Genomic DNA, 24,971 nt, shown 5'->3' on the forward strand with positions numbered 1-24,971 from the left:
CTACTTACCTTTAGAGACAATAGAGTTTTCCTCTAACAGCTACATTGAAAGCAGTTGCTAGTAACTAGACAGTGCGGGCGTTGTCAATTTAGAAAGTTATTTACAGCATATGATGTGTCTACCTTCATAACGATGCTATAATATAGCCTCTGTTATAAACATCTCACAGACAGACAGCTGAGGCACCCAAGATGGCAACTTGAAAAGTTATTTGTGGTGTGCAATGAATCCACCTTCACTGCAATGCTGTGAAGTCACTTCTGTTGTAGTCATCTTGCATACCCCCCAACATTTTGGGAGGGCAATTTGGGGAATCCCCACCACCCCACTGTCCCTCCGTTCCTCACCCCCTCCCTGCCACCATCTTTGGGTCCTTCGCTCTGGCGCAACCACCTCAGGGGAGCAAAATTAGGACATTTGGGATTGGGAACAAAAGCCCAGTGGCTTCTGCCAATCCGTGATGTCCCAGGTAAATTGAGACACTTAAGGGGTCTGAGACCAGCCCATGTTTATCATCCTCACAGATAGCATTAATCTGCTTAAGGCACTTGCATTCTATTTGCTTTCCTTCCATTTCACCTGGAAAGCTTCTAAATAAGGATAGCGGTAGAAATATACTCTTGTCGATTTTCTCTCATCAGCTGATGCGGGAGCAGAACCGATCGTGTGTGCAGGGGTGTAGACGTGCAATAACATCACTGTTGCTACACTCCGAGCTAAACGCACATTTGCTGGCGCAGTAAGTTTTAGGACTAGGCTATTAATCATCATGGCCTCATACTCTGCGTGGCTTGTCAGAAATGTGTGGGATTGATGGCCTTCCATTCGTACCCACTTAGGAACTCCTGACCCAGAGCTCCTGGGGTCAAGATTTATGGGGGGAAGTGGAAAGCTGAGTAGGTTCCAGGCCTCTTTGGAGCAAAACACCTCACTCCTGAGAGTGTCTGCTAGGCTGCTTAACTGATGGTTAAACAAATCTTCACCTGTGCACCAGAACTCTGGGCTCCGTGAGAGTGACATGTTCAACGGAGAAAGGGAAAGATGCAGCATGCAAGTCAAAATATAAATGTATTTATTTAAAACATTTATAAGCCACTTTTTTTTTTCAAGTGGTGTATTACATAAGACCAGTAAAACAGAAATATAAAAGGAAGGATTCAAGGAATTAATATGGATTTAAAAAAACAAACAAACAAACAAGAAACAGGGCCCAACAGAGGATTTCTTGCATTTGTATCCTACCTTTTTGTCCAAGGAGCTCAATACTGCATATATAGTTGCCCCCTCCTCATTTAATGCCCACAACAACCCTATGAGGTAGGTTAGGCTGAGAGGCAGCAACTGCCCCAGCATCACCCAGTGAGCTTCATGGTCAAGTGTGGTTTGAACCCCCATCTTCCAGGTTCTAGCCCACAGACACTCTAACCACAATACCACACAATACCACACACTCAAGGAAAGCCTAGGCAAAAAAAAAAAAAAGGTGTCTACAAGACACCTGAAGCCACTGATGGCTGCTGCTGCTTCATGCATAGGAGAGGGAAGAAAATTCCCTAGTACAGGGTCAATAGCAGGAAATACCCATTTTGGGGTTGTTGCCCTGTGATATTCTGTAGCTGCCACAAGTGGAATTTCCCCAGGTGATTAAGTGATCTTTTAGGTCTATATAGAGGCAGGTGGTCCTACAGAGGTAACCTGGTCCTGAGCTGTTCAGAGCTTTATATGTTAACAGCTAAACCATTTGTTTGTTTGTTTTTAAAACTTCCTATTTAGGACTTCCAGAAGCTGAGCATGACTAAATATTATGAGGCTGTGTATGCGCATCTAGGGACGCAGGTGGCGCTGTGGTCTAAACCACAGAGCCTAGGACTTGCCGATCAGAAGGTTGGCGGTTTGAATCCCCGCGACAGGGTGAACACCCGTTGCTCAGTCCGTGCTCCTGCTAACCTAGCAGTTCGAAAGCACCTCAAAGTGCTTCCAGCGGGAAGGTAAACAGCGTTTCCGTGTGCTGCTCTGGTTCGCCACATTACCCGGAAGCTGTATGCCGGCTCCCTCGGCCAATAAAGCGAGATGAGCGCCGCAACCCCAGAGTCAGTCATGACTGGACCTAATGGTCAGGGGTTCCTTTACCTTTATGCCCATCTACTTGGCATCCAGCATGCTCCCACCATTGGGAAATGGTGTTCACAAGGCATTAGCTACAATCCATATCTATCCTGTCATTTCTTGTGGAATACTGCATTTTGTTACATTTGCCCCCCAAACTAGCTTCAATCTGAATTCAGAAAAAGAAGGACCTAACTGGTAGGTAATGTTTGAACAACCAGCTTTTAGGACAAAGTCTAAGCTCCTGCCACAATGAACTGCTGGTGATGCATGGGCAAGAATCTCCCTTTAATGGCTATGGAGTTTAAAATGTTTCTAATTACACTCTATTGTAAGTAGCAATAAACAGTATGAAACCAATAAAGTGCATATTGCCTTTCATTTATTGTTCAGGGTGATAAATCTACTGCATTACAAGAGGGGTGAATCTTTTTTTTTTTTTTTTTTGCTAATAGCTTTGCATCCAAAAATTGGAAAGAAAATGAAATATAATAACAGACGCAAAAACTGCAATGTTGTTACAAAAGGGCAATTTGCACTTGCAATTTGGAAGGAAATTGCTTGCTTGGGTTCAATCAATTGCATCTTAATTATGATGCACACACACACTTTGAATCAAAAAGTTTAAATTTTACTTGTGCATCAGCAAAGTTAGCCACCGCTTTTAAGAACGACATCTCAATTTCATTCCTCATCCATTCCTTGGCTGGCATCATTTTTCTAAACAATACTGTTTATCTGAATTGCTTTATGGTGTGAATATCTAAAAGAAGGGGATGTCTATAATTATGTCCAGCCCTGGAAAGCTATGAAGTGCAATCTATTTTAAATAGTAGATCAAGCTGATGATATGTTTCTTTTCCCCCCTCCCTTTTTTTTCATTTAAAGTAAGAAAGTTCAGGACAGTATCACATTCATCTCTCCTTTTTCAAATGACTTACTTTTGCCTGCAATACTCAAAATGCTTCTGCTCCCTTGATCTTTATTAAAGCTGCCTGAAAAGACTGCTGAAGGAATCACTGAATCTGGCTTTAAAAAAAAAATGTTATTAGGATTTGTTGTCTCATTTTTTATTATTTTATTGATAGAATTATGATTTATGCATTGTGACCTACCCTGAGAGCCTTTTTAAACTGAAGAGTAGCATTGAAATCACTTGACCGCGATTCCTGCATTGCAGAAGTTTGGGCTAGATAATTCTTTGGGTCCCTTCCAACTATACAGTTCTGAGTCTATGACACACTTTGCAGGGGGCAAAGAATCGTCAAAGCAATCCTATGCATCAGGCTGGGCAATCTGGGGTCCTTGGGCTGCACGAGGCCCAATATGAAAAGTCATCTTCAAGCAATTAGTTCAGATCATATTCCTTCCATGTGCAGCCCTCCAGATGTGGTTGGACTTTAACTTCCATTGATCTGATGTGTAGAGATCTATTCCTATTCTAATTAATTCAAGAGGGTTCTGGAAGCTTCTCTGTGTGAAAGAAACTGGTGCAAGCTGGAAGTTTCTGGCTGACACGTAAGTTTCTATTCTGCCTGGAAACAAGCAGAAGGTCCATAATGTTTGGGTTATTCCTTCAGAGAAGCTGAGTACAGCTGGCTTAAACTGGTTCTGTTATCTCTTTCTGTCAAGGTCATGCTGACTATAATAATAAATCCAGAAGGAGCGTGGGTTTTCTTTCTATCTCTCTTTCCTTCTGGCATGGTGTTCTGTATATAGTATACTTAGTGTTGAAGTTTTAGTCTTATTATAAGTTATTGTAAGTTTAAATTAAGTCTGCTGCAACTGGATTTCTTATGGACAGTGCCAGTCCTGAATGTATTGGATTTGTGACCATTTGCCTTCAGTAGCAGTAAAGCTTTGCTGGATGAAATATTAATTGCCTCTGGTCTATTTTCAGGAATCCTGCAACGTATTTAAGTTATTACTCTGCTGACTATACGGTAGAATCTGCTCTGGATCAATATGAGTAGAATTCATGTAACCATCAGCCCCAGGCAACATGGCCAATGGTTGGAGATGATGGAAACTGTAGCCTAAAACAGCTGGATAGCTCAGTTGGTTAGAGAACGATGCAGATAACACAAAGGTTGCAGGCATGAGCCACGTAAGGGATAGCTGCATATTCCTGCAGCTATCCCTGCAGGGGGTTGGACTAGATGATCCTCAGGGTCTCTTCCCACTCTATGATAATGATCTGGAGGGCGCTGTATTAACTACCTGAAGCTGGAGATAAGGGCAGAGAGTGTGGAGTCAGCAAGGGACTGAAGACAGGGACAGCAGACTGAGAAAAGGGGAATAAGAAAGGTGGGACTTGAGAAAGCAGAGACCCAAGAAAGAGCTCTGGGAAAGTCAGCTGAGAACAGGAAATGGAAGCTAAGAATGGCCTCACCCTCCCACTCAGCCACAAACTATGGTCATCTTTCAGTAGGTCAATTTATGCTTTCCAGGTCAGGTAAGGAATTAATTGGTCTATAGGAGAAGTGCAAGAAACACAAGGATCCCCACAGAAGCTTTTGAAGTCATCATTCCAGGTGTCTCTGTTAGAACATCAGCAGTTTTTGACTAGTTGGAGGAGCTGTGTAATGTGGGGTCCATGAAGAAGATGGCAACTCTGAGGAATATCAGTGCATGACAAAGAACTGAAGCACATATTCAACTAGTCTAGAGCAAAGTAAACTCAAGAGTCAATGACTGAAACAGCCCATGCTCAGAATTGCAGTTTATTATTTTTAAGCCATCAACTTACCGTATTTTTCGTCCCATAGGACGCACCTAGTTTTTTGGGGGGAAATAAAGGGGGGGAAATTTCCTTTATTTCCCCCCAAAAAAAACCAGCCCCGAGCTTGTGGGGCTGGCCAATGTCTGCCCGAAGCGCGGGGCGCTCTGCTTCAGCGCGCCCCGCGCTCCGTGCAGCAAGCTGCTATCCACAGCCTGGGGAGCCCTGCGGGAACTCCCGCCGGCTCCCCAGGCTTGCTGATAGCTTCCTGATGCCTGGAGAGCGAGAGGGTTCGGTGCGCACCAACCCCTCTCGCTCTCCAAGCTTCAGGGAAGCCTGTATTCGCCCCATAGGACGCACACAGATTTCCCCTTCATTTTTGGAGGGGAAAAAGTGCGTCCTATAGGGCGAAAAATACGGTATATAGATCAAACCATCCACATAACACAAAATAAGTAAATCATTTTGCACAAAGGTACGACAAAGACACCGCAGTTCTGATAAAAATGGGCAAAGTCATGACACTTCACTAAAATTTTATTTCCTAAAGAAAGGAATCGATTACCGAAAAGGGGGAGTTAATGCACGACTTTTCACCCTCCATGACCATCACAAATGAACAATGACAGATAAATACCTCCAGGTAGGGCTGAGGAAAACTCCTTTGAGAACCACTTGAGAGTCACTGTGGACAATCCTAAGCTATGTGGACCAATGGTCTGGCTCTCTATAAGGCAGCTTCATAAGAAGATATAAACGGAAGGGTGTAAATGTTCAGAAATTCAGGACAGGGTGGGATCTTCAATCTTGCAATGCAATCCTATGCATTTCTACTCAGACTTAAGCCACATTGCATTCAGCGGGGTTTACTCCTAGGCAGGTGTGTGCAAGAGGGGGTGCCAACAGTTTTGAGGCCAGTGGGCGCATTTAGAATTTTGAGAAAGTGTCCTGAACACCAGTCACAAAATGGCTGCCATGGGGAGTGTGGCATGACACAAAATGGCTGCCACATATTAAAGAGCAGGAAAGGAGACAGGGCCACAAAAAGGTGCAGCTATGCTCCCCCATCAGCCATACACATCAATGGGAAAACGGCAACTACATCAGTGGCCACAGCCCTTGCTCACCAAGGCACCCATGGGCACCACATTGGTGAATTCTGAGATGGTGACAGATCTAAAATCTTCTAGCGGACTTCATCCTTGAGTGAACATTTCAAACAGGGTATCCCCAACTCTATGAATGAATTTACTTTATTCGGTCACAGACCAGCATAAGCAAAACATCTAAATAAATAGCATAACAGTATGAGTCTAAGTGAATAATTATTAAACAAATGGGAGCAAGAACCAACCATAGATGAAAACATATACATAGAATATTTGATTAAGCATAAATAATGGGTGAATAAAAACTTACAGGAAGAATGAAAAAAGACCAGTTAAAACAGCTATATGGGGTGGGGCTTCAGTGATACAGATCTAACAATGTGGGGCTTCATTTTAGGACTGATTTGTAGCATAGACCATCCTTCGACGAGTATCTATTATGGCAGCGCAGGATCTGGCGACTGAATATGTGATTTCTGGGCTTCTGTCCTGTAGTAATAGGGAGATGTTGTGTTGTTCTGAACGCCCTGGGAATTTATACAGGATGGGCTCGAATGTCTATATAGTACTGGCAATGAAGAAGGGCATGCTCCGTTGTTTCCTGCTGCCCAGAGCCGAAGGCATTTCCTCTCCTTGTAAGGTATCTTCCTATAACGGCCTTCCTGAATTGCTGAAGGGGAAGCCTGACAACAGGCCAAGGTGAAAGCCCTTTGCTGTTTTGGTATTTCGAGATTAGCTATGTATGGCCTTTGGGAAGTCAAGTATCTTCTAGTTTCACTAATTAGAAATTTTGAGGACCTAGCTAGGTCTGCCTGTTGTTCAGTATCTACCACTCGCTGTTTAATGTTGTTTTTTGCTTGTTCATACCCCATGACTCTCATTGATGAAATGCTGCTTCAGAATAATAATAATAACAACAAAATAAAAACACAGTAATTTTAGAACTGACAATAAGCCATTGTCAAAGCAAGAGTGAAGAAGTTTAACCTTAAAATCACCCTTTAGGGAACAGTTTAATCAAATATCATGAGAGCTAGAAACCTAGTGTAAAATCTCACAAGTCTATAAGAGTTTCTGGTTTTAGGCCTCTAGAAAGTTCTGCATGTGCTAATCTAATGGTAAAGCTGGAAGAACTGGCCACCGCTGTTCTGCAGCTTAGTACCCTAAAAATAAATCTGAAAATCTGAAATTGAGAAAAATGTGAAAATATTAGGTATGCTAATATTAGAAAATATTAGGTATGCTAAGCTGTCAGGTGTGGGATGCTTATTCCCAACCCTATATGTAATAATGTTAAATTTCATTAATCAGGGTATAACAGAAACCCTGAAAATACAGAATCAGTGGTTTCATCAGCCACCAGCCCGTTTTGAGAGCCATTCAAAATCTGAAGCCAAATCTCATCATCTTCAGAGAGGTGAACCAGCATCGATCCAGAGACCTGGGAAACGCTCTGCGGAGGCTGCCTTACGTTTGACACCTGCATAAGTCTTTCACCGTTGTGGAAGAGCGCCGCCCTCAGCGCCTTGCCAGAAACACTCAGGTGATAACTGAAAGAATAGACTCCTCCAGTGTTGGCAGTAAATATGCCTGATTCCTCGTGATATGCTTCATTTTCATTCAGGAAAACCTTTTCAAATCTCACTGGGGATCCTGGCAATGGGAAGCTTCTCCTTTTCTGAAGGCCAGCTGAAAAGGCTACAGGTTCGACCGATCTGCAGTCCCCCTTCTGGCCCTTTTCGCCTCTTCGGCCTGGAAGTCCAGTTAGCCCTTCTCTCCCAGGGGCACCAACTGTTCCCTGCATCCCTGCATCTCCTTTTAAACCAGGAGCTCCTTGAATTCCTGGTGGTCCCCCTGGTCCTATCTCCCCCTTCTCACCTGCTATGCCTCTTTCTCCTTTCTCCCCAGGGTCACCTTTCTGTCCAGTGTCACCTTTTGGGCCTGGTTCTCCATGTTCCCCTGTGTCTCCCTTTGGCCCCGGAATTCCTATGGGGCCAGGGCTCCCAACCTCACCTTTGTCACCTCTTGGGAAAGAAAAATCAGTAGAGCCACCATATTGTTCTGCCTGATGAGGGGACACTGGTCTACCTACAGCAGCCCTGGATCTGGAATCTCCCCTTTGCGCTGTTCTGCCTTGTCCGATGTCTACCAAAGACCGCAGTTCTCCTCTTCTCCTAGCAAGTCTCAGCACATCTGGAAGGAAACAGGAGCAGATCTTTATCCACTGTCATATAAGCTGAGAAAAATTCCCAATAAAAACATATAGCAAAATTGTACTAAGCTCAAGTTTAAACAGTAACATGCTTACACACACACAGGACCAAACGAATTTTCACTAGCATCACTGCAGGTCCTCATTCATGTTCCAGTTTCTCCTCTGTAAAACATGCAGCTATAGGGGAGGGGGCACTTCAGTGGACGTGCTTTGTATACAGAAGGTCTCAGACTCAATCCTTGCATTTTCCTTTAAAAATTCTGGGGACTGTCGCTGCGTGAGACCCTGTGAAGCTATTGCCACTTCACAGTAGATAGATTTGGGCCTGATGGACAAATGGTCTTACATGGTGCAATGCAACTGTCTGTGTTCCATGGGGGCAAGAAACAAGACAACAAAATCTATTACAGTGGTATCTCGGGTTAAATACTTAATTCGTTTCGGAGGTCTGTTCTTAACCTGAAACTGTTCTTAACCTGAAGCACCACTTTAGCTAATGGGGCCTGCTGCTGCTGCTGTTCCACCGGAGCATGATTTCTGTTCTCATCCTGAAGCAAAGTTCTTAACCTGAAGCACTATTTCTGGGTTAGCGAAGTCTGTAACCTGAAGCGTATGTAACCTGAAGTGTATGTAACCCGAGGTACCACTGTACCAGTGTTTCCCAACCTTGGGCCTCCAGCTGTTTTTGAACTACAATTCCCATCATCCCTGACCGCTGGTCTTGCTAGCTAGGGATGATGGGAGTTGTAGGCCAAAAACATCTGGAGGCCCAAGGTTGGGAAACACACTCTCAGTAGGGTTGGTCCTGTACCTGCAGCCTAATGCAGCAAAATGCAGTTCTTTGATCTACACAGACACTATTCAAGGAGGAGCAACAACAAATAGTACTGCTACATTGCTATATAACTGAAATGCCATAACCCAGCCCTTAACTGAACAACTTCTGCCCAGTGTGCTCTACCTTCACCAGCCTATGAGCAACCCTTACATATTGTTTTGTGATGGGTGCTTAAATCTAACACCCAAAAGATCCAAGAAACAGCTTTGAATTTTACAGTTAAATGTATGCATGAAAAGATGGTATCAGAATCATGGTAACTATCATCATACTTTGGGTCAATGACTGTAACCATAGGAGTCCCTGAGATCATATTTAAAGAATCATTAAAATGTACTCATTTATATGATACTCTGGTGTGTCTCCAAATGAGCCATTACAGCTCTGTGTGGTGAATTATGCACCCCTCTAGAAAGGATTGTGCTTTTCTCAATTACTGCACAGGAGGTGCCGAACACATTCATATTCCACACTGAACTGAGCACCACCAACACTTCTGAAACATAATGGTTAATGCCAGGACATGAATCCCCTGGCATTTTCACATGAGGCTGAAACCACCTTTGAATATATCTTGTGCTGTGTGTGTTAATGGTAGGGATGCAATACAATTAAGAACATTTTAATCGATTAACCGTTAGGTTAAATGTGCCTACACTTACATATGGGTCTAACCAATAGTTCTGATTTTGTATCGCAACAGAAATCATCTTAAAATATACAATCTTCCCTAGGAAAGGGAATGGGATTTGTTTAAATGAAGCTTGCAGTCTGCAGTTTCATAAGCATTTCCAAAAAGGTGTGCTGGTTTAATAATATATTAAAAGTTTTTTAAAGCAATTAGTCTGGTGGATTAATCAATTAAACACCACAGCCACAGTTCATAGCATTCCTGCAGAAGCAAAAAAAAAAAAATCATTTGCAAGCCTCATGAACACTCTGTCCAGTGTAGATCAAAGAGCTGCTTTAAGCTACATGTGGGAAGCTTAAACCCCCACCATGCTTTACTAGCTGGGCTGTACCTCAGTGGAAGAACTCATGCATTGCATGCACACACAAGGTCCCAGTTTCAATCCCCAGTGTCTCCAGGAAGGGCTAGGAAACACTCTTGGTTCAAAACCCTGCAGAGCCTACTGAGGTGAATGGACCAATGGTCTGACTCAGGTCCCATCTGTACAATACATTTAAAATAGTATCTTGTCCCTTTAAAGAACTCCCTGAATCCTGGGGAGTGTAGTTTGTTAAGGATGTTGAGAGTTCTTGGGAGACGCCTATTCTCTTCCACTCACAGAGCTTTGTTTCTCAGAGTGGTATAACAAGCAGTGGTTCTTCCCAGGGAACTCTGGGAACTGGAGCTCTGTGAGGGGAATCGGGGCTTCTTAACAGCTCTTAGCACCCTTAATAAACTACAGTTCCCAGGATTCTTGGGGGGGGGGAACGTCATGACTGTTTAAAGTGGTAAGATACTGTTTTAAATGTATAGCACAAATGGGGCCTTAAGTCAGATGCCTTGGCCTAACACTGGAGATCCAGAATGCTTTTCTGCTGAGAAGCCATGATGTCTTCAGAACCAGTCATTTTTAGTCTGTTAGTCGTCTGTTGTTTATCCCAATAGTTTTCCAACTTTCTACTTCCCAGCAACTCTTCCCACATTGACATTAGTCAAGAATCTCTTGCACATCTGCGGAGACCCTGTGGGTTGCAGAGGAGTCTGGGAAATGTTTTAGGCTGCACACACATACAAAGCGCATGAAGAACATTGGCCATTTCTGGTGGCCTCATTACTGCTCTGCATATACCCATGGCTGTTTGTTTGTTTGTTTGTTTGTTTTTTGCAGCCGGAACTCTCTGGAACTCAGTTCTGGCACATCTCAGGTGGGTGCCATTGCCATTCTGAGTGAACAAGGGAGGTGTTCGTGGTGAGTTCCGGGACGTCTTTTTCCTAGAAAAACAGCACTGCCCCAAACTGCTGCAGCTGAACATTTTGTAGTACCATCAATAGTGGAGGACAAGCTTTCCTGAACAGGAACTTGGCAGTTGTTACTGAGGTTCCTTATTGAGGAAGCCTTGCTAAGATTACAAGGAGTCCTGGGATTTCCCAGAACGCTTTTTGAAATCCACTCATTTATCTCAGTCACCTCACGCTGTAGTTACATCTGTCCAAGTCACGCTGCTTCATTGCAGGTGCTTCATGGGTTCAGCAGAGTCTTGGGGCTTATTATAAAATTGCAGATGGTCTGCTACTAAATACTACCAGATTATGAGAAGGAGAACATGGGTGTTATGGGTCAGGCAGCTCTGCTGGCGTTTGGTGCCCTGCACACCGGCAAGTTTGTGTGCGAACTGCGAGGGACACAATTTGTCCATTTACCCGCAGCCGAGTATCTCTTTACTTCATTGCACAGAGCATTTGGATTTGGGGGGATTTTCAGTATGATACTGATCCGGTTGTTTTTAATTAGAAAATAAATGAATGGCGTTCAGTTTTGTTTTTTGTTTTTTTAAAAAAAAGGAAAGAAAGAAAAAGATTTTGGCAAGCTGAAGGCATTAAGCGATACAATTACCCGCATTCTCTTTTTCACCTTGGTCTCTCTTTTGTCCTTCGGCTCCTGGAATTTTACAGAAGCAGTGTCGCTCAGTATCGGTGCTGTTTCCCTTTGGTGCATTTGAGAAGGCAGGATCTACGCGGTCGCCAACTGCAAGGCCTTTGTTAGTCACAGAAAATGGAACCAGGCGGGTAGTACGGTTTTCCTCCCTGGAAACACCCGTAACCGGGGAGGTATGCTCTGTGTTTGGAGCAGTGAACAATTCCAGGGCCACCTGTTGTCTGGATCCAATGGCACTGGTGGTTGTGGTGGTAGCCCCTGGTTCCAGAAGGTTCTTCTTGCTTCCACCCACCCCGTTAAAGAAAGAGGTTGCCGCAGGTGTCACGGCGATCTGGGAACTCGCTCGACTCCCACCATCTGTGACCAGATCAATTACATTGGTCTCTGGGTCCTGATCAGGGGGAACAGTGAAGGCTTGTTTAGGGTCTTCAGTTTCAGCAACACTGCTGAGTGACTCCATTGTGAAGAGAGGGTAGGGAGAAAAACTGACGATGGCTGTTGTCCTCACAGGGCTCCAGAGGGCGCTGGAGAGCAGAGCTTGGATCAGGAGTATGGGAAGCATGTCTGAAAAGGCGCAAATATATACATAAATACTGAAATGAACATGACTGAAATGAATTAATATTATAAATTGGGAGGAGGGCAGTCATGTTGTTTTGCCGGGATTGTGTTGATTATGCCGATTCACAGGGCTCATGTTGTGTTAAACTTTAACAGCCTCAGACCATCAAGAACAAGGGTAGCATGGTGTTCAGGATGCCAAACTTGAACCAGAGATGTCATGGTTCTAACTCAGGGGTCGAAAGACCAGAACATCTGCCTTGCATGCTGACGGTCCCAAGTTCAATCCCTTGCATCTCTGTGTAATAATAATAATAATAATAATAATAATAATAATAATAATAATAAATTTTATTTATACCCCGCCCTCCCCGGCTAGAGCCGGGCTCAGGGCGGCTAACACCAGTAAAATTCCAGTAAAAACATAACAGCGGGGAAAAACCAATTTAAAATACAGGTTAAAATGCCATTTAAAATGCAGCCTCATTTTAAAAGTAGCCCATAGATCAAAACCATAAGGGGAGGGAAACATAAGGGTCAGACCGAGTCCAAACCAAATGCCAGGCAGAACAGCTCTGTCTTGCAGACCCTGCGGAAAGATGTCAAGTCCCGTAGGGCCCTAGTCTCTTGTGACAGAGCGTTCTACCAAGTCAGGGCCAGTACTGAAAAGGCCCTGGTGCTAGGTGAGACCAATCTAACCACCTTGCGACTTGGGACCTCCAAAATGTTGTCATTTGTGGACCTTAAGGTCCTCCACGGGGCATACAGATGTTTCCTGTCTCAAACCCTCAAGGGCCACTGCCAGTCAAAGCAGACAGTGCTGAACTTGATGGACCAATGGCCTGACTTGGTGTAAGGCGCCTTTCTATGTTCCAGGGTAACTCCTGCTCAGCCATGGAAGGTCACTGGGCCACCCTTCTCAGTCTAGTCTGCCTCGCAGGGTAGTTATGAAGGAGGGAAATTTCTGTGCCTCCCCCTTGAGCAAATTTAAGATGGACTTGGGCTGAGCAGTCCCTGAAATACAGAACAGTCCTCCAGGACATCTTAGAAGGGATAAAGGACTCTCCCCCACCCTTCTGTGCTATATAAAGGGGCTAAAAAAAAAAAAGGTAAAGGACCCCTGACAGTTAAGTCCAGTCACAGACAACTCTGGGGTTGCGGCGCTCATCTTGCTTTACAGGCCAAGGGAGCCGGCGTTTGTCCACAGACAGTTTTTCCAGGTCATGTGGCCAGCATGACTAAGCCGCTTCTGGCACAATGGAACACCGAAACCAGAGCAGCGTACGGAAACATCGTTTACCTTCCCGCCAGAGCAGTACCTATTTATCTACTTGCACTTTGGGGCGTGCTTTCAAACTGCTAGATTGGCAGGCACTGGGACCAAGCAACGGGAGCTCACTCCGTTGCAGGGACTCGACCCGCCGATCTTCTGATAGGTAAGCCCAAGAGGCTCAGGGGTTTAGACCACAGCACTACCCGTGCTCCAAATCTGAGCATTTTATAGCTATGGGGCAGGGGGGTCACACAGTTTTACATACTGAACCATTCCATATATAAAGTGCAGGGGGGATTTTAAAACACACACAAATTCCCACACCACTCCAATACCCTTCTTCTTCCAGGATAATTATTATAAATTGCTAGGGGCTTGAGCAGGCCAGTTCCTTCTCTCCACCAGCCTTTGGGTTCCTTTTCTGGAAGCATGGGGCACCCTAAAATTCCATTTCTAAGCTGCTTATTTCATTCATTCATTCATTTTATTTATATCCCACCCTCCTTCCAGAAGGAGCCCAGCGTGACAGACGCAGCAATGATAAAGTATTAAAAATACAACAGCAACAAAACAGTTTAGAACACTCTAAAACAATTTAAAACAGTCTAGAAACAAGGGGTGGCAACTTGAATAAAATATTGGGGGACAGGTAAGCCCTACCCCACGTAATCAGTCACGGGATACAGTGGTACCTCGCGTTAAGTACTTAATTCGTTCCAGAGGTCCGTTCTTAACCTGAAACTGTTCTTAACCTGAAGCACCACTTTAGCTAATGGGGCCTCCTGCTGCCGCCGTGCCGCCGGAGCACGATTTCTGTTCTTATCCTGAAGCAAAGTTCTTAACCTGAAGCACTATTTCTGGGTTAGTGGAGTGTGTAACCTGAAGCGTATGTAACCTGAAGCATATGTAACCTGAGGTACCACTGTACAGGGCATGCACACCATTTGAATGGCAATGCCTATCAACTGGGGGGGCTCTGATATTTTATGGGGGGCAAAGGGACCTCGGCCCCTAGGGGTTAGCTCTTACACTAGAAACCACCTAAAACACTCTAAAGACTACATTATCCATGTTACAGCGTTATAAACATGCGGCACTAGATGGCGCTACAGAGCACAAAACTTTGTCTATGCATTTTACATAGAGGTTTTCTTCTTTTTTATGATTTTATTTACAACTTGTTTATAGGGGGGTTTCCCTGTGTGTAGATCCAGCCTAGGAAATACTTTAAAATGTTCTCAATCAGTGATCTCAGGGTTGCTAGGAACAGTGCTTTTCAGCCGTCAAATTCCTGGGTAACTAGGAATGTTTTGTTTTTTTTACATTTCTCCTGAAAGTCAACAATGAGGGAGACAGATGCACCTCACTAGGAAGGGCTTTCCACAAACTGGGGAACTCCACCAAAAAGGCCCTGTCATGGGTTACTGCCAACTACCTAGACTCAATGGACCTTTTGTTTAAACACCAGTCCATCTGACAGCTCACCAACAGTTTGATTGTACAACATGGAAGCAAAATCATTCTGAATTCCTGTAGGGGGGGAATGGTTAGTAAGCACAAGTAGTAAATTCAAGATGGATGGTTTACCTGGAAGGAGTCTTCAGAATACTCAGATGCTTTCCCCACTGCATCCGTGATGCTGAAATGGCAAACTGAGCTGACTTAAATACTAAAACCTCAAACAAAGACCACGTATTTTGTAAAATAAAGAAAAGCATGCAGGAGGGGCTAAGCTACTCTTTGGTATAAATAATTGCTTCCTAGAAAAGCCCGCAAAATGCACTGTTTTGTTGTATTTTAATAAATAAAACTTGTTCTTAATGACCTCTGTTGTCTGAAAAGATAGGTTAGTTTTCCAAACCGGTGATTGCTTCTCAATACCTGTTATTAAGAGGAATAAGGAGCAACTGTTTCCGCAGAACTGCCCTCTTTCCGCAGAACTGCCCTCTTTTTCATCTCTTTCTCGAAAGAAATTAACGTTTTAAGGATTAAATACAACATTTCCAGAGGTATTAAAGGCCCAAACTAAAGCGTTACATCAAGAATCATTTTTAACTAACTGTGCTTAGAACTGGTTGCCGCCCTTTGTTTGGGGAGAGGAGGACAGATACAGGGGACCCAATCCAAAGACGTGTCCTAGCATGGTAAAGGGGGGGGATTTTAACCCTTTCTGCTCCCGTGCCATTTCACTGCTCAAATTCCCTGCTACCAAAGCCACTACCAAGGCTGCTACTTCTCCTCAATGCTGCTATTCAGAGGTAAATGACAGCTGGGTGTACAGGTTTTGGAAGAAAAACAGCACAATAGAAGTTCAAAAAAAATAATAATAAATCATTCCCCCATCCCGTACAGTTTCACTCTGTATCAGAGGTCCCCTTGGCTAATTCTTTTTCTGGGTACACACACTAGTTGAAAATGGTTTCAGCCAAAAAAGGAAAAGAAATGAAGAGGAGGCTGAAAATATAGTCCAGAAGTCATGGCCTAATTATGAGAAAAGCAAGTGATCCCCAGTTTGTTTTATTATTTATTTATTTAATTATTTAATTATTTCTTTTTATTATTATTATTTAGGATTTTCTTGTTTTACAGAAGTGTAATGCCTCGTATTTTTTTTCCCCATCTAACATTTTTACAAATCCGTTTCATTTGTTGAGGCATTAGGGGGAGAAGAAAAGAAAAAGGAAAAAGAAAGGGGGTGGAGGGAGGGAAGATGGATGGGGGTGGGGTCAGGTGGTGGTGTTTCTATTATGCTTAATGTATGTAGAGTTTGGTGTCAGCGTTGTTTGTGTTGTTCACGTGTGTTCCTTTGGTGGTGAGAGAGTTTGGGGTTGGCCTAGGGTGTGATTGTTTGTTTGTGATTGCCTGTGGTGATCTTTGTTTTCGTGTATGAGTGGGGTGGGTGGGTGTTTTGGATCAGGTTAGCCAGATTGATTTGTATGCTGTTGGTGGATTATTGTCATTGTCTTGTTGGGCTGTGTATGTGATAAAGGGGAGCCATACCGGGGTGAAGGCGTCTTCTTCTGTTTGTCCCCGTGTCAGTTTCAGTTTATTAGTTAATTTTTCTAGTAGGGCTGTTTCCCATACTATTTGGTACCATTGGTCCATGCTTACTCCTGACAGGTCTCTCCAGTGTCTGGTTATGGTGTTTCTGGCTGCTGAAAGTAGGTGGGTTATGAGTTCTTTGTGGTGTAAATGGGCATTGTTGTCTTGGAAGATGTGAGGGTTTATTTAATTATTTCATAGAATTTATATACTGCTTGGTTGTAAAATAAAATAAAATAAAATAAGGTGGTTTGCAAAAAAAAAAGATAAGCAATAAAAATGTTTGCAAAAACAAAACATTCAGAAAATTTTGTTGTTGCTGTTTAGTCGTTTAGTCGTGTCCGACTCTTCATGACCCCATGGACCAGAACATGCGAGGCATGTTGGTTTCTGCTTTCTTCTCTGTGCAGCGAAGTGCTTGTCACGAGACAGGTGTTTACATTCCACAGAGTCTGTACTGTTGGAGGTTTTCCCACGGGAACGGGAGACTGGATGTGACGTACACTGGTTTCCTGTTTTTTCACTGGTTCTTTGCAGTTTCAGTTCGTGATTCTCTCTGTGCTTTTGAGGAGAGATGATGACGCTTTCTCTGCTCCGGCAGAGGGAAGATGTTTTTCTGTAACTTACCAGCTTTGAACTGTAAATAAAGTAGTATAGAGCATGTTGGCACATACTTCTCATCATTCCGCTGTGCACTGGACACTGCTTATCCCCAACATTTGGTTATGGGTCCAGAAAAACGCAGTGTTTCGAGAATGGACTCCAGAAGTCGGGCTCCTGGCAAAGGAACAAAGGAGCAAAGAGACGAAGTGCCGGCAAAGCATCGGAACAGCGGCAGAGAGACGGAACGCACGGTATCTGCTCTGCACGTCAAGATGATTGATGAAGGTATGTGCTACTGCTCCGGGAAGCCTGCCAGCTTCTAATTAATGGCTTTATGGCTGGACTTTGAACTTTTAATAGCCGGTTTTTGCCGTGGCACAGGCAAAAGGCTAAAAGAAAAAGATTTACTATGCTGGGGGAAATCGGGAAATCGAAAGTAACTTTTACAAATGCTGTTGGAGTACAGCAGCTGCAGAATTCAGTGACGCAGCATGAATTTAGGGCAGTAGAGAAAGCACTTGGGGACTTTCGCTTTTGAACTTGCTTTTGGAATGCAGTTTGAAGCAGCTGCAGATAAGCAAAGCAAATAAACAGAAGAGCGGCACAGGCTCATAGGCAGAGGCTGTTTTGATTTTGCTTTTGGATTGAAGCAGCTGTACACAAACGCAGCTTGTATAAAGCAGCTTGATTTAAAGCAGCAAATGCCAGAGTCATGATGGCTAGCTGCAGAAGGCTGGATGAGGCAAGTGGGGGATTTGATACCACTGATCAGCCAAATGCTCAACTCACAGTAGCTTGTGATACTGCCATGATTCAGAATGAAGCAGATCGCCGAGGTGCTGGCTGCATGGGAAATGGAGAGGCTTCACAGACGTCATCCCATAGTGCAGTGGAACCACCAGATGGCGCCAAAGCTTTGAAGGCAGTGAAATGCTACTCGTGTGGACGTCTAGGCCATATGAAGAGGGAATGCAAATATCCCAGGGCCAAAACAGAGCAGCGCAGCGGAAGCTCATCGCGTGGAAAAGGCCGAGGCAAAGGCAAAGGTCCGGTGTCCAGGACAACGCAGCACAAGGCAATGGTCTCACGCTACGCTCCAAAGGTTACAAAGGTTGCAGAGGTTGCAGAGGTCCAGAAGACGTCTAGATCTTTCTTCGTTGTTGATTCAGCTGCAACGCATCACATGTGCAACGATAAGAGACTGTTCGTGTCTTTTACACCGCAGGAAGGTGCAATTCACCAGGCGGATGACCACACCATTCCCAGTAAAGGCTACGGAACTGTTGTTCTTCACAGTTTGGACTTATCGATACAGGATGTTCTTTATGTGCCGGATGCGAAACATAATCTGCTCAGCGTTGGACAGCTGATTGAGAAGAAGATTGACGTTTCCTTTAAGAACAAAAGGTGCATCATCACCAAGAAAAATGATTATCAATTGTATGCTGAATTTGTTGGTCGTTTGTTTGTTTTGTATTATGATGATGTTGTGCAGGATGACACTTGTTGCATTGCAGGTTCTAACAAAAGTTTGCATGCAGAATGTATTCACGATTTTCACAGGAAATTTGGTCATTTGCATTTTGAGGCAGTATCTAAAATGCCTGCCTTGGTTGAAGGTATGACTATTAAACCCTGCAGGTACCACATGAAGTGCAAGGCATGCGCAGCAAACAAGGTGAAAATGGCTGCGAAAGGTAAGGTGTCTAGTAGGCAAGCTACAGAACCATACCAGGTTGTTCATGCTGATTTGGTTGGACCACTAGCGCCCTCTTTGGGTGGAAATAGGTACTTCATGGTTCTCCTTGATGCATTTTCCAGGTATATTTATGTGTACAATCTCAAGCAGAAATCAGAGGCTTTTCCTAGGTTCAAGGAATTCTGTGCTTGGTTGGGAAATGTGCATGGTAAGAAGATAAAGATTCTTTTCACTGACCGGGGGGGAGAATTCACTTCTCAGCAGTTTGAAGCTTTTCTGGCTGAGAAAGGAATTCAACATGATTTGTCTAGTCCTCGCTCGCCATGGCAGAATGGACTTGCGGAACGAGCAAATCAGACATTGCTTCAAGGGTTAAAAACCTTGCTGCATGATGCAAATCTTCCAGAGAGTTATTGGGCCGAAGCTCTCTCATGTTTCACTTACAGTTATAATCGCAGGTTATCTTCAGCGATTGGTTGTACCCCCTATGAGAAGATGTTTGGCAAGAAGCCATACATCAAACACATGAAAATTTTTGGTTCGGACATGTGGGTTCACTCACCACAAAACTCCAAGTTAGACAAGCGTGGTTTGCATGGTATCTTTCTAGGTTATCAGAAAGGGTCTTACAGAATAATGATGACTGACTCTAAGGAAATTAAGCTCACAAGAAGTGTTGAGTACAATGCCAAGTGGGGGGAGAATGTGGGAATTTTCCAATGTTATCCTGATGACAGTGATGAGACTGAGGATAGTCAAAAGCAACCACAACAACCCACACCCACTGATGAAGGTTCTGATTCTGAGTCTGAAACTGAATCAGATGATTCAGAGGATTTCAAGAGTGCGAAAGCCTCTATGCGACCCTCTGAAAGCTCTGATCAAGAATTGGAGGAACCATTGTTCACAATAGGTCACTTTTCTCCTAAGAAGGAAGAGGAGAGTATTGAAGACTTAAGGCTAATTCGTAGGTCACAGAGAGCCACAAAAGGCAGACCTCCAAAGAGATTTGCTGATGAGTTTGCTAAGATAGCAGTAACAGCTGTTAAAAGCTCCAAGAAAGTTTTTGAACCTTCAAGTTTTCAAGAAATCCAGGATTTGGATTCAAAGGAAGCTGAGCCATGGTTAAATGCCATGAAGGCTGAGCTTGATTCCTTGGAAAGGAACAAAACATGGGACCTAGTTCCAGTAGTTCCAGGAATGAAACTGCTTGGAAGCAAATGGGTCTTCAAAGCGAAGACTGATCAAAATGGCAAGATAGTCAGACACAAAGCCAGATTGGTAGCCAGAGGTTTTGCACAGGTACCAGGTGAAGACTATCACGAGACCTACTCACCCACTGTGAGGTATGAGAGCATTAGACTTATGCTCAAGCTAGCTGCAGAAGAAAATCTGCACATTAGTCACCATGATGTGAATACAGCTTTTCTGTACGGGTCTCTAAATGAATCACTTTATATGCTTCCACCTGATGGCGTACAGGTAAAACAGGGATTTGTTTGTGCTCTGAAAAAGTCCCTTTATGGTCTCAAGCAAAGTGCACGGTGTTGGCACACAAAACTCACTGAAGTATTGTTTTCTCTAGGTTTTAAGCAAGGGAAAGCTGATCCATGTGTATTTGTCAAAGAGGAGGGGCAAAAGAAACTGTATTGTTTGTTTTATGTTGATGATCTTTTATTCTTTTGGAAAGATGTCACAATGTACAATAACGCCCTAGCTCAACTGAAAGAGCACTTTGACATGAAAGATCTTGGTGAGGTAAACAACTACCTATCTCTGGAAATAGAGAGAGATCAAGATGGTAACATTCTAGTACACCAGTCACGGAAAATTGCTGATGTGTTAAGCAAACTAAACCTGATGGATGCTAACCCTGTGGACACACCGATGACAACAGGTTATCAGGTAGATGACACTGAAGAAGCATTTTCTGACACTACACTGTACAGAAGTGTGCTAGGCAAGCTAAACTTCATTGCCAGATGTTCAAGACCAGACATTGCTGTTAGCTGTAATTTGCTAAGCAGACAAGTCAACAATCCTACTGTTAAGGATTGGAAAGCTCTGAAACGCATAGCGCGGTATTTGAAAGGCACTATGCATTACAGACTGAGGTTTAACAATCAGAAGTCTGGTGGTCTTGAGATATTTGCAGATGCAAGTTTTGGAAGTGACACTACAGACAGGAAAAGTACGTCTGGAGTTTGCTATAAGTACAATCAGGGTCTATTTGATTGGTCATGCAAGAAGCAAACAACAGTTAGCTTAAGTACTTGTGAAGCTGAACTGAATGCACTGTCTTATTCACTTAAAGATTGTGAATGGTTGTTACAATTGTGCAAAGACATGAAAATTCCTGTCAAATGTCCAATCCAGGTTTACCAGGACAACAAAGCATGTTTGGCTTTGCTGAATTCTGAAGGTTGTAAGCAAAGCACGAAGCACTTGCAATTGAAGTTGCAACATGCTAGGGAACGTATTCAGAAGGGACTCGTAACGGTGTCCTATATGCCAGGTAATGAAATTCCTGCTGATGTATTGTCCAAGATTGTATCAAGGGATCAACACTGTACCTATGTGCAGAAGTTGGGTTTGTACTGATATTGTACGAACACGCTGCCCAGAGATGTTCACAGAAAGGGGGAGGATGTTGGTTTCTGCTTTCTTCTCTGTGCAGCGAAGTGCTTGTCACGAGACAGGTGTTTACATTCCACAGAGTCTGTACTGTTGGAGGTTTTCCCACGGGAACGGGAGACTGGATGTGACGTACACTGGTTTCCTGTTTTTTCACTGGTTCTTTGCAGTTTCAGTTCGTGATTCTCTCTGTGCTTTTGAGGAGAGATGATGACGCTTTCTCTGCTCCGGCAGAGGGAAGATGTTTTTCTGTAACTTACCAGCTTTGAACTGTAAATAAAGTAGTATAGAGCATGTTGGCACATACTTCTCATCATTCCGCTGTGCACTGGACACTGCTTATCCCCAACAAGGCACTCCTGTCTTCCACTGCCTCCCGCAGTTTGGTCAAACTCATGCTGGTAGCTTCGAGAACACTGTCCAACCATCTCGTCCTCTGTCGTCCCCTTCTCCTTGTGCCCTCCATCTTTCCCAACATCAGGGTCTTTTCCAGGGAGTCTTCTCTTCTCATGAGGTGGCCAAAGTATTGGAGCCTCAGCTTCAGGATCTGTCCTTCCAGTGAGCACTCAGGGCTGATTTCCTTAAGAATGGATCGGTTTGATCTTCTTGCAGTCCATGGGACTCTCAAATTAAAACCAGCAATAAACTAAAAACACTTCGGGATTCTAGATATCTGGGTAAGCATGTCTAAACAAAAAACATTTTTGGCAGGTGCCAAAAGGAGTTCAGTGAAGGCACCTTTCTGATATCAATCGGCAAGGAGTTCCACAGTGTAGATGCCAATGCACAAAAAGATCAGTTTCTTACAGATGCGGAATGGGTATGATGTGGGACCTGTAGAGTCTGGCTCAGTCTTCTCCCCGCATACACAACACGGTTTCTCCCCAAATATGTGGAGGGAGAGCCTCAGTATTTGCCACAAGACCCCTGATGTTTACATAATTCAGTGACAATAACAGTAAGTCCTAAAATTCTATAATTGCAATGATAGGCAAAAGAGTACTATGAATTACCTGGCGGCACCAACAAAAATAGAAAACAAGGATCAACTGCCAATGTCCTAATGAATGAGTTCCTTATTTATCTTTCCCAGCAGCAACTTCTATTGTGATTGCAGGTTTGGCACATTGCAGGTACCTTCTAGTCCACTAGAGAGCAACAGTAGACCATTTTTTTATTCCCTTGTTTGCTTCACATTTTTGGAAAGGCATCTCTTCAGAGGCCCACACATTTTCTTATCTCTTTTATTTATTCATTCATTCATTCATCAAAGTGGAGAAAATCACACTAAAGTGATGGTAAATTTTCACGGGGACTTTAAAAAAACCAAAAACTATGTGGAAATGTGGAGTATGGGGAAAAGGAGAAACTGAAATTGACAGGTTTGCCTATATTACCACAGTTAATTTATATGTCGCCAGTTCCCCATGGACACTAACACATGCCTCATGATTTTCAGGTGAGACCTTTAAAAGACAACACAGAGCAGGATGCAAAGTATACTGCAATTTCGGTGCTGAGTTCAGTGAAAGCATGAAATGTCAGAAATAGTCAGGCACTTGCACTAAATGTCTCATGTGAATGCCAGGGCCTGCCCCCACCCCCACCCCCAACTACGTTTGCCTATCCTTAGGACTGGTGTACATGTACACGGGTGGCGCTGTGGTCTAAACCCCTGAACCTCTTGGGCTTGCCGATCAGAAGGTCGCGGTTTGAATCCCCACGACAGGGTGAGCTCCCATTGCTCTGTCCCAGCTCCTGCCAACCTAGCAGTTCGAAAACACACCAGTGTGAGTAGATAAATAGGTACTGCTGTGGCAGGAATGTTAATGGTGTTCTGTGTGCTCTGGTTTCTGTCACAGTGTTCCGTTGCACCAGAAGCGGTTTAGTCATGCTGGCCACATGACCGGAAAGCTGTCTGTGGACAAACACCGGCTCCCTCAGTCTGAAAGCGAGATGAGCGCCGCAACTCCATAGTCACCTTTGACTGGACTTAAGCATCCAGGGGTGCTTTACCTTTTTACCTTTACCTGCATGTACCCACTCCTCCTCTATAACCATGCATGCTCTTCGGAATGTATGGAAAGGCTTGTATAAACAACCAGGGAGGAGCCAGACGAGAAAGGTCTTCAGAAAACTGGAGTGACATTGTTTTCTCCCTTCCTGCATTCATTACTTCCCTGGAGCAGAAGCAAATCACAGTAATAATCTTTGCCCAAAAATGCAGCACTCCCACAACAGACCCTGTGATTATCACATGGAAGGAACTATACTTTACAGACTGAAAATTAAGCTCATTTCCTCTTGGGCGTTCTGAGCCTCTACCTTGGAAATCCTTGAACAAACTGGAAAGTTGCCATGAATCATTACCTCCCACCAAAAAAACAAAGACAAAAAACCCTCAAAGTAATAGAAATTGGATTAAAAGATTATCTGTTTTTTAGGTTGCAATCCTAAACACTCTTTCCAAGGAATAAATCCCACTCATCTCTCAAAGGGGCTTATTTCCGAATAGACATGCAAAGCATTTTTCCTGTTATTTACTTAGATACATTCAGGGTGCTCCCAGACTGTTATGATTTCAAGTGGGATTCACTTTCCTATCAGCAAATTCAAAGTGTACAATTACAGTTGATTTTATATTCTAAGACATCAAACCCACTTCCCCCCAAAATCTGACTTTTTTGCAAAAAGGAAAATGACAGGAAAATGCGATGGAGAGTGTGAAGTAACATCATTGATACAACATCGTATAATCTCAACAAAACCAAATAAGGATGAATGTTCAATAAAAACAGGTCATCTGGAAGGGATCTCAGAATGGTCTTTTGTACTACAGTGGTACCTCAGGTTAAGTACTTAATTCATTCTGGAGTTCCGTTCTTAACCTGAAACTGTTCTTAACCTGAAGCACCACTTTAGCTAATGGGGCCTCCTGCTGCTGCCGCGCCACTGGAGCACGATTTCTGTTCTTATCCTGAAGCAAAGTTCTTAACCTGAAGCAGTTAGCGGAGTCTGTAACCTGAAGCGTATGTAACCTGAAGCATATGTAACCCGAGGTACCACTGTATAAGGAAATCGATAGCATTTGGCCTCTTTGGGGTCTGTTTTACAACTATTGTTTTGGATCTGCTTTTAGTGGTTCACGGCCTAGGTGAGATTTGCACTTGGGACTTCACTGCTCAAAGTCTTCAGTACCGCATCAAAGATCACAAAGGTTTGTATGATTTGTTTGTGTATTGTGAATTTTCCCACAAAGCATTTGGAAAATATTTTATGATTTGCATTGCACCAGAAGGATCTTAAGAAAAGCCCTGTTCGCCGACTGATTAGAAGGAGAAGAGATAGCAAAGTGATGCCAACTGAAAACAATTGAAGGTTTATATGCGAAATGCTGCAGTAAATGGAGCCAAACAAACAAAAAAAATCTGAATAAAAGCAGCCTTTCACCATCCTCAGTAGGAATGCTGAATAAACAGATCATCTTAGTTGTTTGTCTCTACTTGGGTTGCCATATTTCAAAAAGTAAAAATCAGGACACCCAGAAAGGTGTTATTAGGAAACCA

At 43.6% G+C, this 24,971-nt stretch overlaps 2 protein-coding genes across 4 annotated transcripts in view; one reads left to right on the forward strand and one right to left on the reverse strand.

Moving 5' to 3' along the window:
• Positions 1-24,971, forward strand: part of SPTSSB (serine palmitoyltransferase small subunit B) — a 66,872-nt gene that overhangs the window by 7,657 nt on the left and 34,244 nt on the right. The window lies entirely within an intron of this gene.
• On the reverse strand, positions 7,186-23,523 carry LOC309369806 (uncharacterized protein). Of its 3 annotated transcripts, none has more exons than XM_081911134.1 (3): positions 23,436-23,523; positions 11,552-12,157; positions 7,186-8,127 (listed from the first exon to the last, which is right to left on the reverse strand). In XM_081911134.1, the coding sequence occupies exons 1-3, from the start codon at positions 23,464-23,466 to the stop codon at positions 7,238-7,240; spliced, it is 1,527 nt and encodes a 508-aa protein (XP_081767260.1). In that variant the 5' UTR covers positions 23,467-23,523; the 3' UTR covers positions 7,186-7,237. The 3 variants fall into 3 exon arrangements, with proteins under 3 accessions (XP_081767260.1, XP_081767261.1, XP_081767262.1); XM_081911135.1 differs by having other exon boundaries at positions 11,570-12,157; positions 23,436-23,519; XM_081911136.1 differs by lacking the exon at positions 23,436-23,523 and adding an exon at positions 15,015-15,063.

This window comes from Podarcis melisellensis (genome assembly GCF_964234715.1).
Source record: "Podarcis melisellensis genome assembly, chromosome: 5".
In the NCBI taxonomy this organism is placed as follows: domain Eukaryota; kingdom Metazoa; phylum Chordata; class Lepidosauria; order Squamata; family Lacertidae; genus Podarcis; species Podarcis melisellensis.